Source organism: Neoarius graeffei, chromosome 2 (genome assembly GCF_027579695.1).
Source record: "Neoarius graeffei isolate fNeoGra1 chromosome 2, fNeoGra1.pri, whole genome shotgun sequence".
Classification (NCBI taxonomy): domain Eukaryota; kingdom Metazoa; phylum Chordata; class Actinopteri; order Siluriformes; family Ariidae; genus Neoarius; species Neoarius graeffei.
Genome location: NC_083570.1, coordinates 106,691,601 through 106,710,975, shown reverse-complemented (window position 1 = coordinate 106,710,975; position 19,375 = coordinate 106,691,601). Strand labels below are relative to the sequence as shown.

The window sequence follows — 19,375 nt, the reverse complement described above, 5'->3', positions numbered from 1 at the left end:
TTGATGGTGCTCAGTGTTGAGTAGTGGAAGCCTGCTCAAAAAACAAAAAAGCAAACCATGGTCTCATTATCAAACAACCTTCTAATTATCATTACCATTAATATTATCTGAGCGAAGTTTGACACTTCTTTGTAGGCTTATTTAATCTTTGTACTTTTTTTCCTTTTGGCCAAAAAGCAAAACAGCCATTTTGACCATTTTTGTCCAGAATGTTTTGGTGGCATCCCTAATATAGTAAACCAATGTTAAATACTGTATATACATTGTCTACTGTTAACTAAGTCAAATAATAGTGGGAGGGATGATCTTATCCTTGTAGAACCTTAAAGTTCATGGCATTGCCCAGGTAGCAGTAGCACAGACATCTTGGAGAAGAACATCTCTTAAGAGCCATGAGGAGCAGGTAGTCTTGTAGAGTGGCACACCACAGTAGGGGCTGGATGTCCATCCAGTCTATAGGCCTTGTCCAAGTAGAGACAGACCAATGGGTTACACCAATCTTCTTCGCCCCTTCGGACACAAGGAAAAATGCTATGGAACTTCATGTGTACAATTGTACACATTATGTGCAAAGGGGTTAGACAAGGGTGCTCTTTGGGTCTTGCCTACCTACCAGACCAAACAAAAGATTGGTCTGAGCGTCAGAATGTCTGTTGTCTGGGTCAGATATCTCCATAGTGCACATACCAGACACAACAGGAAATGCACTGCCATGTCACTCCCATTGAAGTCTGCAAGCTCAATAAACTGATTCCCAAAGTGTGTCCAGAAACATGTAGCAGAAGGCAGTATTGCGAGACATTCATTTCATGTCAGCTTCACATGTATGCTCCACATGTGGAGGGTCTTTAACTGATATGAACACAAGGGGGAGACCCAAGGCTTCTGTGGCAAGTTGAAATGCCTTTCCCCTGTGGTAATAAGCTGATGGGACCTAGAGAGAGCACTATCAAGAGATACACAGTACAGTAATGCACTGAAATGGCAGCTCTCTAGCATTCCCTGGAGGAAAGTCTAAATCCTAGCAATCGGTCTACGGCCCATGTCCAGCTGATGAGGTGAACACCATTTGCAGAACTTCCACTCAAAGGCATACAAGGTCTGTTTGCTTGGAACACTTGAATTCCTTGGGAGTGTTTCCTTGACTGTTAGGTTGCAGTATTTGGTGTGTCTGAGGGCCAATTCTTGCTGTCCATTTGGGATCTCTGCTCGGGGAGGACAAGGTCAGGATGTTCTGACCACTAGTGAGAGTGATAGTTCTCTGTTACCCTTCCTAAGCGAGCCATCTTGGGTGCCAAAACAATGACTGTGGTTTAGTTACTGAATTCTGTCCAACTTCAGCAGGGAGAGGGAGACCGTTATATAAGAAATGATGAGACCAGTCTCTGACTACTCTGGGGTAGGTCCAGAGAGGCTGTAGTACAGATTCAGCACATAAGCTGTAAGGCAGATTCAGCAGGGCACACACCAAGAAGGGTGGATTGTGCCAAACATGCCAAGAGACGTTTATAGATCAAGGTAGCAGGGTCACTCTATAATCTCACCCAGTGCCAGGAGTGAGGTGTCAGTCAGCACAAATAATTGTGATTTTCTGTAGAAATTGTGACGTGTCTAGTTATATGATAATTATATTTTAAAATAATCAGGCTGGGGCTTGCGGCTGTGGTGGGGAACACAGACGCACAACCCAGGGTCTGGTAGAAGGATGAGTGAAGTGCAAGTGGTGAGAATGGTGCAGGTGCCAGAGGGCCAGAGCTGGCCTAATGTGGTGTCGCAGGTGGGGTCTGGCTGCATCTGGGTCTTTCGCTGATCCACCACTGGAAGCAGGTGTGAAGGTGATCGTTGGTGAGAGCGCTCTGGTCTCCATCTCCGTTGTCGTCATCTTTGGCATCAATGAAGTGGCCTATGTGGAGAGAGGAGGGAAGAATCAGTTGACATCCACAAAGAGAACCCAACTAATCTCCATTTGTGGCAGCGCATCTTCATACTCCCCTGGCTGCTCAAGGAGGGTAAATTGAGGTGCCATTTAAGCTGCTCCAGCTGTGTGCAATCTTTGGGCCCTGCCCTGTGGCCCCAGTGCTTTTGGCAGTCTAAAACAGACGTTTTGTCGCTGTCTTTTCAGTACCACAGGCGTGGTGGAGTGAGAAGTGATGTGCTGCTTGGGTAGCAATTTTCTTGGGCTGCTGTCACATCAGTCATGTAAATTGTAAAAACATTTGTCTATGCAAATGTGAAATTGAAATGATAAAACTTTGATGTAGGTAAATGATAGACAGCATTCACCCAAGGTTCAGATGTCACACTAATGAAACTTGTGAAAACATAATTTCTTGAAGGAACTTTTAAAGGTGTAATATAGATAAATAGTTTCCTTTTAGATGTCTGTCTGGTTTCTGGATATTTTTTTTTCTTTACTGCTGAGAAGTGTGCTTTGGTGTATCCACATTTTCTTCCCTGAGCTTGCAAGCTATCCTGCTAATTACACACACGTTCTAATATGTGCAATTGTATCATGAAGTGTGATAGAGAAAATCAAAAGCTGCTTTCAGACTTTGATTAAATAAATATTATTGTTTTTTGATCATTAGCTTGATGATGTCACAGCGGAGACTTGCATGACATCAGACTCTGAGGACTATCAGAACCCTGTAAAAAAGGAAGAACCTGAAGATGGAGGCTATCTCTGTAAGGCAACATTAGTCCAACTATGCTTAATTTGCGACTGAACCATTTCCCCAGGACTCACTCTTCCTCCATTTTCTGTTTTATATTTCACATTGTTACTTGAGATGACTTAAAATTCCATAATCTGAATTTAAGGTGCCGAGACATCACGCCCTGTTGGATTAATCATCGCTGTCGACCAACAGACTGAAGGATTCCAGAGGAAACCTGTAAAAGAGGAAGAACCTGAAAATGACGAGTTTCTCTGTAAGTCAATGTTCCAGGTTTACACAACAGTTTTGGCAATTATTGGGTCTGTTTCAGCTACATTTGTGATGGCACAATTAAAAATGAGACTTTTTGCATCCTTCAATTCCAGACTGTGAGGAATGCAAATCCTACTTCAACAAGTGTGAAGTTCATGGTCAAGTCCTTTTCATTTCTGATACTCCCATTCCCATGGGAATTACTGACCGAGCCATACAAACCCTTCCGCCTGGTCTAGAGGTCAGAAAGTCTGGTATTCCTGATGCAGGCCTTGGAGTGTTCAATAAGGGGGAGACTATTCCACTTGGTGCACAGTTTGGGCCATGTGAGGGAGACCTGGTGGACAGAGAGGAAGCCATGAATAGTGGCTACTCTTGGGTGGTGAGTTAATTTTTTCAAATCCTTATCTTACATATGGCATTATCTAAGACTGTTAGATTTTTAGCACACAGGAACCAATGATGAACCTGTGTACACTTGACTTCTTCCCTTTTCAAGTGACCCCTTAAGTTTTCATATCATTTCATCGGTATCATTTTAATCAACCCTAGGAAACACTAACAGCAGGATGTATATCAGCTCAGTCTGAATATTGACTGATTAGTTGTATTGTATTGATTTTCTTTGACCTTTCCCTCTAAAGTTGCCTTTCCACGGGCAGCGGGAACAAGTTGTGCCCACTTTCCTTCATGTTTACATCCTCACTCTCTATTGGTGGCAAACCGTCGGTTAGACAAATGCGCATTTGCAATTCCGTGATCAGATGCTTGTTTTTAACTTGCTTTATTGCCCTCATTCAGGAAACGAATCGACTCTTTGAGTCGGCTCTTTTAGATGAATTGGCTCTTTTAGATGAATTTTAAATTGAAAAAGCAAACAATGATCTGCATCTCCCCATAACTGGATGAGGGTAAGAACACCATCTTTAGTCCAGTTATTGGCTTGGGAATCGCTTGACTCCATTTAAAAGCGGAGAAGATTGACAAGGAAAAGCATTCAAGAAGAACTGGCCATTGAATTTGTTGCGAAGCGGTCTTGTCCGGCTGATAAATGACCCGGATGAACACTACCATGCACGTGTAAGCCCTCTGACTTGCCACTGATTGTGTTTAGACAGTAAGTGGGAATAAGTTGCACCTGGAGCGAAATGACAACGCCATGCTGTTACACACCTTAAGACTTGTTTTCAGGAAGAATGGGATAAAATAACACCTGAAACACTTCATCACTTGGTGTTTTCAGTCTCTAAACAGCTTTTAAGCGTTGTGAGAAGGAACGGCAACATTATAAAGTGTAAATGCTTTACCGTCCCAAAGGCATACCTGCAAACTTGTCGCTTTTTGGCGACAGTCACCTTTTTCATTGTCAATTGGGTCATTCACGTGAATCGTGTAGAACCGGAGAGTTTTTTTTTTGGGGGGGGGGCGGCATCTGGGCCGATCGTAATCTCAACTGAGCTCGCGCCTGTCAAGAGAGGGGGGGTGGGCTTGCTGCCATGTTATAGGCCATTATTGGACAATTCTTATAATTGACATTTTTTCTGGACCAATCGGAATCTCAGCCTTTGCCTCAGGATCTTGAAACACACTGCCATCTATGTTCGCGCTTGTTAAGAGACCCCTGAACCTAATGTGGAAACTCTGATGGTAACTGAAGGCAAGTCAGCCTTTTTGGAGCTAAAACAACAGATATTTGTTTGCTAAAGCATGTTTCACAATTGGATCACGATCAGAAGCGACCAAACATTCGTGCGACCGATACATTTTCATATTGATCGTTAACTGTTGCCGAAATAATCGCATATGAAAAAGTAGTCGTGCAAAACCTGCACGTCTAAAGCGACCGTTGTGCAATGCAAAAGCATGAAATCTTGCGATATATCTTGCGACTGTTGTACAATGAAAGCAGGTGTTGTAAGAGAGTGCGATAGGGTGGCGCGAATCATCTGGTAATTGGACGATTGAACGCGCGGCGCTCGTGCAATTAACGAATCCATGGTACGAGTGCACGTACGAGTCAGGTTAGAGTCGACGACGGATAAGTAATGCCAGCACGCCCAAACGTCTTCGCTGGAGTTCTTGGAGTTGTACTCGGACATTCAGCAATCCCAATAGACGGCGAGGAGGTATTGGTGCAGCGGCATCCATGGTCAGTGGTGGTCTGAAGCAGCTGACTATACAGAGTTTATATACTAGTGACAAAGCGTGGCAAATTGAAGCTGATAAATCGCGCACTGATAGTAAAACATTGCAAGATTGCATAAAATGTTGCGCAACAGTCTCATTGTTGCAAAACAGACGCACAGGGAGCTGCGATTCATCCTATGATCTTTAAAACTCGTGCATCAGTATTCATTCATTTTCATTATTCATGCAAAACATACTGAAAAATAGTGTTTTTCAGTTTCCCTCCATGGTGTTTGCATGCGTAAGAGTGTTTGTGAAGCCCTTGTCCAGGCTAGAGAAGGAAAAAATAAATGTTTTTCAGTATAATATAATTTGTGTTTTGGTTCTTTTATTGTTTTCTTATTTCTTAACACTTACTTGAGTTCAGTGTCGGCGTCACCATTATCCGCACCCCCACCCGGACAATGTCACCTTTTTTTCTCTGACGAGTTTGCAGGTATGAAAGGCAATAAAATTCACGAGGTAAAACATTAATGTGCTGTTGTATTGTTTTGAGTGTGGTACAGGTCAAAGATTATTTACAAGTTATTGTTTTCAGTTTTAATTTCAACATACCATTTCAACTTTTTCCGATTTGGGGTTATCTCATCTCATTATCTCTAGCCGCTTTATCCTGTTCTACAGGGTCGCAGGCAAGCTGGAGCCTATCCCAGTTGACTACGGGTGAAAGGTGGGGTACACCCTGGACAAGTCGCCAGGTCATCACAGGGTGATTTGGGGTTGTAAGTAAAATATTTAGGGATTAACGCACACCTAGCCATGGAACAGCCAACTGTTTTGGCCCCTTAAAAAGGGAGGGCCACATCTAAAAGTACTGTAATTCTTACACCGTTTACATGATATGGATGTAAATACCTTCAGCTGAAAGTTTGCACTTTGAGGTAGTCTTTAATGTATATTCAAATATACTTCTTATTCTATATTTCTTTAGATATCCAAGAGCAGTCAATGTGAGGAATACATAGATGCCAAGAGAGAGATGTATTCTAACTGGATGAGGTGAGGAGTACACTGCCGAAAACTGCACGGTTGGGGATTTATTTAGTCTGTGATTTTACCATTCCTTATTTGGTGAGAAATTATTAGGTCTTGTTCTTCTACTGTTGTTTGAATGACTGTAATGAGGTGTAACACGGTAGTATGTGATACCAGGCCTTTGCATATCTGCCTGAAAACACATCTATTCACGCCTGGAAGTGAGATGACCTACTCCTCAACATCACTGTCTTCCCCTTCTTCAGCAGGTTGTTGTTCCATCAAACTACGACTGCTGTGGGGAGTAGGCCAGACTTGCATCTCATTCTTGTCATTCACAGAACAGTGGATATGTGCATCACCTAGTAGAGGGGTGTCAAACTCAATCACAGAACAGGCCGAAATTGAAAACACAGTCTAAGTCGCGGGCCAAACAGGATTAACGTTTATTGAACAGTCTAAAACTGACAATATTTTAATCAGCAATATGAATTTGAATAGCCAGAATACAACAACTTTTTCTTCAACGCATAAAATATAAAATTATATACTAAGTAACTTTAAAAACGCACAATGGAATTCAACACGATATCACTTTAGATCCATGCATATATTTGAAATTTATGATATCGTATGTAATGCACACACATCTTGAAACATCGATAAAGGACATTTATTGTCAAACTCAAGAATTAATTCACAATAAAAAAATTCAAAGTGACAGTTGGTCCATGTTCGGACCGTCACGCTGGAGATTCTGGGTCTGTGTCGTCCAGGGGTCTCGGCAGCAGTGACTGAGGGGGTCAGGAATCTGTCACGGAGGTGAGCTAGCCTGATGTGCTGATCCTGAACTGGCGTCGTGACTCGAGGCTGACCAGGGCGTGGACGATCCCTGGTGCTCCCTGTCTGTCTGTAACGCTGACTCAAACGGGAAACGGTCGAATGATGAACACCGAAGTGCCGGGCGACCTCTGTCTGTGTACTTCTGGCACGCAACATCCCGATGGCCTGTTCACGTTGATTTTGGCTTAGGCGTGGCATCTTCAATAATGACAATTTTCCCATCATTTCCCCCGGGTATTTATAGGCAAGATTGTGTGTGTACAGTGTATGCAAAATTTGTTTGAAAATTAAAGCCTGTCCATGTCATTGAGTCATATTGTACGTTATTGAGTACAACTCCCTTAAATTCTGATTTGAGCACAGATTTGGAACTTATTCGGGCGGAACGAAGTTATTTTTCCATTGTGATATATTTCTTTTCTTCTTGAGAGAAACTCAGCACGAATTCAGCAAGTTTTATCAATGTGCGTTTTTAAAGTTAGTGTATTTTTCTTCAAAAATACACTACCATTCAAAAGTTTGGGGTCACTTTGAAATGTCCTTATTTTTGAAAGAAAAGCACTGTTCTTTTCAACGAAGATCACTTTAAACTAATCAGAAATCCACTCTATACATTGCTAATGTGGTAAATGACTATTCTAGCTGCAAATGTCTGGTTTTTGGTGCAATATCTCCATAGGTGTATAGAGGCCCATTTCCAGCAACTCTCACTCCAGTGTTCTAATGGTACAATGTGTTTGCTCATTGCCTCAGAAGGCTAATGGATGATTAGAAAACCCTTGTACAATCATGTTAGCACAGCTGAAAACAGTTGAGCTCTTTAGAGAAGCTATAAAACTGACCTTCCTTTGAGCAGATTGAGTTTCTGGAGCATCACATTTGTGGGGTCGATTAAATGCTCAAAATGGCCAGAAAAATGTCTTGACTATATTTTCTATTCATTTTACAGCTTATGGTGGTAAATAAAAGTGTGACTTTTCATGGAAAACACAAAATTGTCTGGGTGACCCCAAACTTTTGAACGGCAGTGTAACATCAGGCAAAATGAGAATATTTCAAGCTGATGAAAATTTGCAAATTTTTCAAATAAAAACTGTGATGTGATATCAGCAAAAAGTCCAGAAACAAAAAGCTATTTAGTTTTCTCTCTTATTTCATTTCTCCGAGCCAGATGCTTGGCATCTTTTCTTGGCTGCAAGTTCATTTATGTTTGGGGTTAAGCTCTGAGCTGTGGAAACTCTCAGGATGGAGTGGAGATGTGCATCAGTGAGACGACTTCTTTGTGTGATTTTGTTCATCTTCATCACAGAGAAAAGTTGCTCACATAGGTATGTACTACCAAACATGCAGAGCATTCGAGCAGCGTGTAGGCGGAGTTGGGATATCGTGTCAGGAATGAATTGGTGGAACTGTGCGGGCCCCACAGAATCATACTTTGCCCTATGTGTGCCGTTACACTGGAGTTCTATCAGTTCCATCTGGATGTTTGCCGGAGCTTTCTCCACGTCAACTGCAAATGGACTTCTGAGCAGTTCAAAGTTCAATTTCTGCGCTTCAGAGTCGGCAAAGCGCCGTGTCAACTCAGTGCGCAATGTGCTCAGTTTATCAGCAAAAAGCGCAGCTGGAAACACAGCGGTGGAGACCTGATCTGTGATATACTGGCAACATGGAAAGTGGCATAAGTTCCCTTTTTGCATCTGCGTCTCCCACAGGTGCAACTTGACTTGAAAAGCTTTCACTGCGTCATACATGTCCGTAATCACACGGTCCCATCCCTGAAGCTGGAGGTTTGATGCATTAAAGGATATGGGACATGGATTTTTTTCTGGGCATAATTATGTATAAAGGACGTAAGAAATGCCATCTAAATCACTGCAGGGCGTCAAAAATGTGAAAATCATCACATTATTCAAGTTTTTTTATACATCAGCGTAAAACAAGGATTCGTTAATGAGCTAGGTGGTCACGTGACCCGTGACGCAACAAAAACTTTCCAAGGAGCCAGCGCTTGGGAATCTAATGTAAACAGGTTACCGAAATGGACACCATCGACAGTGATATTCCCGATGTTTCACAGAGATGTGAAGTTAGACCCTATCAATTCGAACCGATAGCTGGAAATTCACATGAACATGGATCTTGTCTTTACTCTGACGGGTCAGATGATTCTGAGAGTGAGAGTTCATTCAGTCCCCATGAAACTGAAAGCGGTCGGCTCGATAACACTTCCTGGTAAGTTAAAAACAATTCTGCTCAAAGGCTAATGATCTGTTGAAAGAAGTATTATTTTTGTATCATACACTGAAAGTTCATCATAGATCTAGCTAAAGTCCGTTGCAAGCTAGTTTTTTTTTTTTTGCTGATATTTTTCGAGACTGATTGAGATACAATGCTTCCAGAGTCCGAGATGAAAACATTCAAAATGGCGAAACGAGTCAGAATTATGATAATCAATAATTGATACACCCAAAATTATAATACTAATCCTTACCTCGGCTTTCAGTCGCTTAGTGCAGAGGTCTTCAACAGGGGGGTCGCGAAATCGCACCGGATCACTCATATCAACAAAAATATTCCTGCCCTGTCCCCTGGCCTCCGTGCAGGGATGCAAACAGCGCGCCTTTCGGCGGATGCCGCCTTTTTCACGGCTGAATCGCGCAGATCCGATTTAAAAAAAAATAAAAAATGGCGATATTAATTCATGAAACATGAAGTATAAGGATGAGAAAAAAAAAACAGTTTAAATCGGGAAGCTGCGCACATTTGTGCAGCCTGGCGCAAATGTGCGCAGCTTCCCGATTTAAACTGTTTTTTTTTTCTCATCCTTATACTTCCTGTTTCATGAATTAATATCGCTCAGTACCTGAGTATTAATGTTGAAAGAATCCTCAGTGAAATGGTCCGAACACAGTTTGTGGGAAACAGTAGGTGCAAAGTTTTTTCAACAGGTGTTCTGTAAAGTTATTCTACCTCTTGGATTTGTCCTACCAAGCCTACTGCGCATGTGCGAAGCCTACTGCGCATGCGCAGGTGAGCCCACACTTTCCTCAGCTTCGGGTCCTTGGGGAATGCAAAAAAACTTACTCCAGGGCATTTCCCATTGGAATTATTGCAACCATAAGCAGCACAATACACCATGATGTCCAATGTACTTTAAAGACTATAAAAACAATTTTCTTGTCATCCACTTCTCCATTCATCTACCCGCTTGTGCTGTGCCCGAAAGTTTTTGTTACGTATGATCACGTGACAGCGGCTCTTCTGGTTGCAAAAAATGCATATCGGAAGTCGAGCAGAAATGCCATATAATCATCACGAATATAACGATTTTGCTGAATTTAATAGATGATTTTGTATTTGTTGATGCAATTAATTCATATTTTTAATGGAAAGAAACTGATATAGCGTGCTTTTATGTTTCATGTCCCATATCCTTTAAGACGCTTCGTTATGTCGCACAGAAAGGCCAACTCACACAGCCACTTTTTATCCTGGAGCCCTGTTGAGTCTTTTTCCTTTTCCTTTCCATGAATTGACAAATTTCCTCACGCAGCTCAAAAAATCTGTTGAGCACTTTTTCTCGACTCAGCCATCGCACCTCTGTGTGATCAGGCACGTCACCAAATTCAGAATGTATTCCCTCCAGAAAAGACTGAAACTGCCGGCGATTTAAACTTTTGCCTCTTATAAAGTTAACTGTGTTACGGTGCTTATGACATGTTCCATCTTCAGGGCTTTGCTGCACAGCGTTTCCTGGTGTATGATGCAGTGATGCACTGTCAGCTCACCTGTGCAGTTCTCCCTCTGCATCTTGTCCTGCATCCGTCCCACCAATCCACTCTTTTCCCCGCACATCGCAGGCGCTCCATCTGTCGTCAGTCCCATAAGTTTGTCCCAGGGCAGTTTCATGTCATTCACACATTTAGATACTTCTTCAAATAGGTCTTTTCCTGTGGTTGTCGCGCATTGGTTTAATACCTAAAAATTCCTCTGTAACACACAAACTAGAGTCCACTCCACGGATGAAGATTGCCAGCTGTGAAATGTCAGTCTTGTCGGTGCTCTCATCCACAGCAAGGGAATATCCAATAAAGTCGTTTCCCTTTTCCATCAACTGTGCCTGTAAATCAGTTGCAAGCTCACATATCCAATCAGCAACTGTATTTTTGCTGAGACTTGTATTTGAAAATGCTTGCTTTTTATCTGGACACAAGACGTCGCACATGTTAATCATGCAGCGCTTCAAAAACTCTTCCTCCATAAAAGGCCGGGCTGATTTGGCTATCTCTTCTGCCACTACAAAACTAGCTTTCACGGCAGCTTCACTTTTTGCTTTTGTGAACATAGCTTGCTGTAACACCGGACTCTTTTTAAACTCTTCTGCCTTCTCTAGCTTCTGCTGTATGTCCAGGTTTTTGTACTTGTCCTGATGTTTTGTCTCATAATGCCGTCCTATGTTATATTCTTTAATTATGGCCACATTAGCTCCACAAACAAGACACACAGGTTTACCTCCGATGTCAACGAACAGGTATTCTGCCTCCCACCTGTTTTGAAAATCCCTGTTTTCAAAGTCCACTTTTCATTTGGCCATTTTTTGGGGGTCAGGCTAGCTTAAATGTCACACTAAAAAGTGCTGACTGATGCTTTTATCCGCTGAACACTGATCAATGTATAATAGAGATCTTGCAGTCACGTGACCGGAAAGTACACAACCGCCATCTTGTCGGTCAAAAACACCGCTGAATACTGCTGCACTCGTGTACAGAATGGATCAGTTTCAACCGACGGACTACACGGCTCATTTTTCTAATGAACAGATAACTAGATATATGTCTAAAATAAACGATCTACAGATTTGTGACCCTTATGGCTTACCGGACGGAGTTTTCACGACCAGATTTTGAACTGCCAGCGGAATACCCGGACGTGTATAATTACCTCATTAACTTTCCCTCGCTGTTCAGTGGTGAAGCACTGCGTGCCTATAAATCTCTGGACAGTTATCTTTACAGAAATTCAGGATTTGTCAGCGACTCAGATGTGGCATCTTGTAAACAAGAATCCTCATTGGATGGGTAAGTCACTTAAGTATTGAGTATAGCACTGACCAGCCGATTATAGAATAGAATAAGGTAATTCCAAATCGTCCGTCTTGTTTACATGGATCTGGCGTTGGAGAGGTAGAGGCTTGGCAGTGGAAATTTGAGTGGCTGTTTTCTGAGCTTAGTCAACAGGCCGGCTCTGCAGCCTCGCTTTTGCTTCCGCTCCCGGCACCGCCTCCTTCGCTTTGCTTCCGATAACAATCCACGGAGACCCCGCTGGTCTCGCTATCTCATTCGGAATGTTTTTTTTTTTTTCTCGTCCGGAATGTTGTGCATGCGATGGAAATCGCTACAAACCGTCATTTTCTGCTGGAAACCAATGTCCAGTAAGTCCATACGGTTGTAATGGATATTGAAGTCCGGTACAGACGAACAACACGCAAAAATACACACAAAAAACATAAACGTGCACAGGTAGGGAGAGCTTGTAGCCGCAGCCGTTGTAGTAGAATTGTATATAGTAGGGTTTTCCAGAAGAAAAGGTAGAAGTAAAAGCAGAAGTAGAACCAGAAGTAGAAGGCGGAATATGGCGTTTGACCGACAAGATGGTGTCTGTCACAATCTGGATCGGCTGTGACGTCACATGCAAGTGCTCCATTGGCAGTGCAGGAAAACGGGTTGGTGCACAGGTCTTGACGTGCGCGGCAGCTGTTGCAGTGCGTGGTGGGAGCACTATTTACCAGCGGGCCATTAATAATAGCCACATGAAATTATCTCGCAGGCCGTATATAATTATATCGCGGGCCGGATCTGGCCTGTGGGCCTTGTTTGTTCTCTTTCAGTAACTTCACTTGGAATAACACATAGTGTGGGATGTATGCTGCCCAGCCAAAAAAAAAAAACCCAAAACAAACAACAGTCACACACTAATATTTTGTTGGACCAGCTTTTACCTTATGTTGCACATTTGCTTTGGCATTGTTTCAGCAACCTTATGCTGCAACATCACAACACTTATTTCCATCCAGTTGCCAGGATTCAGGCCCTATCCCATGACCGCCAGAAATGGAGACAGTTGGTGATGTGTTCAGCAATGTAGCGCCCCTACGACCAGGCCAGGTGATGGGACCAATGACAATGACAGTTGCATTACTTTTTCGCTGAGATCTTGTCTTGATGATGGGAGAGTTGAACCACTCTATAAAGTCTTCTCCAGCATCCCAAAGATTCTCAGTGGGGTTAAGGTCAGGACTCTGTGGTGGCCAATTCATGTGTGAAAATGATTCCTCATGTTTCCTGAACCACTGTTTCACAGCCTGAGGCCTAATTTTATGCCTGTGCCATCAGGAAAGAAAAAAATCCGTTGATGTGATAACCTAGTCATTCAGTACATCAACTGGCTTCATTTTATTGCCCCATAACGTTGCTGAGCTGCGACCTGACCAACTGAAGCAACCCCAGATCATAACACTGCCTCCAGAGACTTGTACAGTGGACACTATGCATGGCGGGTGCATCACTTCATGTGCTTCCCTTCTTACCCTGACATGCCCATCACTCAGGAATAGGGTAAATCGGGACTCATCAAACCACATGACCTTTTCCATTGCTTCAGAGTCCAATCTTTAAGCTCCCTAGCAAATTGAAGCCTTTTCTCCTGATTAGTCTCACTAACAAGTGGTTTTCTTTTGGGGACACAGCTGTTTAGTCCCAATCCTGTGCATTCCCATCACATTGAGTGCGGAAATGCTCTTAATTTCACTATTAAATCTAACCTTGAGTTCTACTGTCAATTTATTTTATGATTTGACTTCACCAAGCATTTAAGTGATCTCTGATCATGGTCAGTCAATATTTCTTTCCAATCACATTCCTTCTGTGAAGCTGACAGTTCACCACTGTCCTTCCAGGTTTTAATAATGCGTTGGACAGTTCTTAACCCAATTCCAGTAATTTCAGTAATCTCCTTAGTTGTTTTGTTTGCTTTATGCAGGCCAACAATCTGACCCTTTTGAAATGCAATAGCATCTTTTCCACGACCACAGGATGCATGTTCCGACATGGGTTTTAAAGAAATGAGAAGCTACTCACTGCATCAGTTAGGGTTAAAAGAATTATCAGCTGAAAAACATTAATCACTGCAGTAATTATACAATCGAAGGCTTTTATGTATTTTGTTACAATCACCTGGCTCAAGGGCAATGTAACATAAAAGGAAACCACACGCAGACAAAAAACGTTTCGAATATTTATTAAATAAAGAATAAAGTAACGTGTATGCAAGATCAGTTGTGTGTATGTGTTGCAAAGAATGTCTAGGAGTGTTCAAACTAACGCAAAATCGGCCAAAGGAGAAAGGGGAGGCCCCGCCAAAATGGACCACTGGTCTTTTTATACCCTGTCCAATTATAGACGTGCACCTGCACTAAATCACCTAGTTGGACAGGGAAATAGGTTAGCCAGGTAGGCGAAGCTACCAACAATAAGCAGAGCGTCACACCCTCCCCCTTAAAACAGAGGCCCACTAATGGGACTCTACACAATTACACCAAAAAACAAGCTAAACACAAAATAATAGATACAAATGGGCCTTACAAAAAGCACTATATTCCACAACAAAATGTACACCATTTTCCAACAATAATGCAGCCATACAATAAATGCATCCTCAAATGTATAGCCATACCCACGTACACCATCTCCCCCTGCAACCACCCCCAGTGTCCTGAACTTCAGCAACACCGGCGCCTGGGAAGCAATTTAAGAAGAACAGAGCACGGGAAAAAGCAGAAGAGTGTGAGACGGTCAGCACATGACTACAACTCACCACCCGGGGTGCGCGACAAAGCATCTGCCACTACATTATCCACACCCCGGATGTGTTGGATAACCAAACTATAAGGCTGCAAAAACAGGGCCCACCTCATCAGATGCTGGTTTGGGCTCTGCAAAGAGTGTAAAAAGGTTAGTGGGTTGTGGTCCGAATATACTACCACTGAATGTGACCCACCCCCAACATAGACATCAAAGTATTGCAGAGCCCACACCAGTGCCAGGGCCTCCTTCTCAATTGTCGAATACAAAAGTTGGTGTTTATTGAATTTTCGCGAAAAGTAACTGACGGGCCTACCCACACCCTGGTCATCCTCCTGCAAGAGTACAGCCCCTGCACCAACATTGCTGGCATCCACCTGCAATTGAAAAGGCTTGTCCGGCCTTGGGGCAGCCAACACCGGTGCGGTGCTCAGCAACATCTTCATCTGCTCAAAAGCCTCTTGACAGGAAGGAGACCAGGTAAAAGGGACTTTGTCCTTCAGTAGGTCAGTAAGGGGAGACACAACAGTAGAAAAATTAGAACAAAACCCCCTATAATAACCTACCATTCCCAAGAACCGCCTCAACTCCTTTTTGGTACTAGGAGGAGGAAATTTATTGATGGCCAACACTTTTTTTTTTTTTTCTCTCACAGGTCTCACCTGCCCCTGCCCCACAACCTTCCCCAGATATACAACTGTTGCCCTTGCAAACTCGCATTTTGCCAAATTTACAGTTAGATTTGCTTCAACCAAGCGAGTGAACAAGGCATGAATCCGACTGATATGCTGTTCCCAAGTGTCAGCTGCCAAGATACAATCATCCAAGTACACACCGCAACCATCTAGACCTACAATAACACAATTCATGAGTCTTTGGAAGGTAGATGGTGCATTCCTAAGACCAAAACTCATGACATTATACGAATATAGGCCAGATGGTGTCACAAAAGCTGAGATCTCCTGAGCCCTAGGTGTTAAAGGTACCTGATAGTAACCTTTCAGGAGGTCTAATTTGGTGACGTATCGAGCAGAACCAACAAGATCAATACAGTCGTCAATCATGGGGAGTGGAAAGGAGTCAGGTTTAGTTACCATGTTTAATTTACGATAATCAGTACAGAAGCGAAACGTACCGTCTGGTTTCCCTACTAAAAGACACGGCGACGCCCAGCTGGAATATGAGGGTTTTGCCAAACTGTTATCCAGGAGGTATGTTACCTCTGCGTCCATAAACCTCTTTTTATCTGATGAGACACGATAAAAGCGTTGCCTGATGGGCTTAATATCACCAACTAATTCAATATTGTGCTGTATCCAATGTGTGCATGTAGGTGTATCATGAAACAATGAGGGAAAAGACAAAATGACAGATTTCAGTTCTTCAGGCTGTTCAGAAGACATGTGGATCAAAAAAGCATCCAAACCTTTCAACATTTGGGAGTTTTTAAGTCTAGATAATAGCACAGAATCGTCGGGAGCGCCCTCATCCTCCCCAGCTACCGCCTGAGGAGACTCGCAACGCAACCCGTTTGCAATCAACGCAGATGAAACCTTACCATCAAATACCTCCGATTTCACACCCTGAGTGTAATACGGTTTTAACATGTTAATGTGGCAAAGCTGCGAAGATTTTTTCTATCTGCCGGTGCCACCAAATAATCCAACTCAGGGACCTGCCGAACAACAGAATAAGGACCAGAAAAACGTGCTTTAAAAGGTGAGCCCTGTAACGGCAACAGCGCCAGCACTTTATCGCCAGGGCTGAAACCGTGCTCCACCGCAGCACGATCAAGCAACCTTTTCATTTTGCCCTGCGCTTTGGACAAATTTTTATTTGCCAGCTCACATGACAAAAACAGTTTTCGTCGGAAATCTTGGACATACTCAAGTAAATTAACTGGAGGCTCAGCCTCATTAACACAATCTTTCAAAACAGAAAGGGGACCCCGAACTTTGTGTCCAAAAACTAACTCATTAGGACTGAAACCCGTGCTTTCTTGAGTGACCTCCCTGGCTGCCAGCATCAACCAGGAAAGGCCCTCCTCCCAGTCACGATCCAGCTCCAAACAATAGGCGCGCAATAATGACTTCAAGGTGGAATGAAACCGCTCGAGTGTGCCTTGACTTTGGGGATGATACACACTACTCAAACTATGTTTCACGTGTAATTCCTTCAACACCTGTGCAAACATGTTCGAGGTAAAATTACTCCTTCTGTCACTTTGAATAACTTTAGGAATACCAAAGATAGAAATGAATTGTGCTAGTGCTTTTACAATCAACCTGGTGGTAATGGATCTCAACGGGTAGGCTGCGGGATAACGTGTAGTCAGGCACATTACAGTCAACAGATAAGCGGGGCCACTTTTCGATGGAGGTAATGGGCCAACACAATCAATTAGCAAATGCTCAAAAGGGCGACCCACTGCCGGAATCGGATGGAGGGGTGCGGGCTTAATGCCCTGATTTGGCTTACCCGCTATCTGACAAATGTGGCAGACTTTAATAAATGCAGCGACATCCTTCTTCATACGATGCCAATAAAAATGCTGCAATAACCGGTTATAGGTCTTGCAAACACCAAAATGGCCAGCTACATCCCCATGAGCTGTCTTCAACACTACAGTTTTAAGAGAGTCAGGTACCACAATTTGGATAATATCCACCTCTAACTCCCCATCGTGCTGCACCCATTTACGCACCAGTATGCCATCTTGCATAAAGTACCCAAAGTCTGCATTTTTCATATAATCAGATGGCAAAGCACTTGCAATTAACTCTTTAAGATACTCATCTTTGTTCTGAGCTGCAATCAACTCGTCATGAGTTAAACAATCAGGTAAGATAGGCAACTTTTTAACAGTATGCGTATCGACCAAACCCAGTGACATATCCACGCCCTGTGTGCGACTTTTCGCCCTTGTTACAGCGCACGCACTAAAGACATCAGGGAAATCTACAGCGCAGTCATGCTCCTCTATTCCAACAGGAACGGCAGCCACTACTGGCGGAGGTGGAACACTAGGCCACACTCGTCCACCAGCCAAGTTGTTTCCCAAAATTACATCCACCCCCTCTACAGGTAACGATGGACGCACGGCAACAACTACTTCGCCCTGTACCAGATCTGAATGCAACACTACCTTATGCAGAGGGACCGATAAAATAGTCATACCAATCCCCCGAATCAAAACAAATCTCCCCGTGCTGGAGCTACAAGAAAAAGGCAAAGCAGACTGCTTAACAAACGTATCAGAGGCTCCAGTATCACGTAATATTTTTACAGCTACCTTCTCCAAACCATTTGAAAGAGAAACAAACCCGTCCGTCAGAAACGGACCATAGTGGTCTTCCACCCGTTCATTACCGGCATCATTCTCCACAGAAGGCGGAGCATCTGCCAGCGCCCCAGATACCTCACCACCTGCAGATGTACTCCTACAAGACGAGACATCAATTTAAACTTCACAAGAAACAGAATGAGCAACAGGCACCGCACACATCGACGGTTTAGGGGAAACAGGGCGATTTTGATTTTTCTTCCTGCTACGCAACACAGGACATTCATTTTTCCAATGACCAAACTCTAAACAGTAATGACATTTATTCTGCGAATCCTTACCACGACCTGACTGGTCCAACGTGGATAGAGGAAAACCGCCTTTGCCCCACTGATAACGACTTAATCTGTTATCAGAATTCTGTCCACACTCTTGTTTTCTCTTGTGAATTAAAATAAACTCGTCTGCCAATACAGCAGCATCTGCAGCCGTTTTTACCTTCTGTTCATTAATGTAGGTAGCCACTCGTTCAGGCACAATATTTTTAAATTGTGCCAACACTACAAGTTCACACAATTGTTCGAACCTTTTTACTTCTGCCGCTGCCAACCATCTATTAAAGAAACTGGTGAGTTCTCTCACAACTTCCATGTGCGTTTGTCGCTCACCTTTTCTCCAGTTCCTGAAACGCTGTCTATATGCCTCGGGAACCAAGGCAAACGCACATAACACAGCTTCCTTAACAGCAGCATAATCCTTGCGCTCAGATGCGGATAACGCTATGAATGCCTCCTGGGCTTTCCCCGTAAATACACTCTGCAATAGCAGAGTGCGCTCTGCATCGGTCCAGCCCCGCTCAACAGTGACATTCTCAAACAACAAAAAGAAAATATCAGGGTCCCTTTCATTAAACTTAGGCAACAATTTGACATTTTGAGATAAATGTCCATGCCCAGACGAAGTTTCCGACTTTTCAACAAGCCGTTTCTCATGCTCAAGCTTCTGGCGCTCCAGTTCATTTACTCATTCATTCTGACGCAATTTTTCATACTCTAATTGCCTTTCCCGTTCACGTTCCTGCATCTGCATTTGCAACAGCTCCCTTTGCTGCTTAAAAGTCAGCGCTGCAGAACGCTGCGGAGAACCCATTTTTAAGGGCATAGATGCGGCTGCCATGCCTGCACCCTCGGAAAACGGCTTAACCAATAAAATGCCCAACTCAATCAACTTATTTTTCACTGACTCTTTCAGTTCAGCTTTCCTAAGTGCCTTAGGGAGATCCAAATCCAATTTATATT

General features: G+C 43.2%; 1 protein-coding gene across 2 annotated transcripts in view; it reads left to right on the top strand.

Annotated features, from left to right (window-relative positions):
* Window positions 1–19,375, top strand: part of LOC132882095 (histone-lysine N-methyltransferase PRDM9-like) — a 70,929-nt gene that overhangs the window by 34,498 nt on the left and 17,056 nt on the right. For both annotated transcript variants that reach the window (XM_060915333.1, XM_060915334.1), the window contains exons 6-9: window positions 2,589–2,685; window positions 2,821–2,931; window positions 3,044–3,312; window positions 6,049–6,116. In XM_060915333.1, the coding sequence (XP_060771316.1) occupies window positions 2,589–2,685; window positions 2,821–2,931; window positions 3,044–3,312; window positions 6,049–6,116 (545 nt within the window). The remainder of the gene's footprint in view (window positions 1–2,588; window positions 2,686–2,820; window positions 2,932–3,043; window positions 3,313–6,048; window positions 6,117–19,375) is intronic.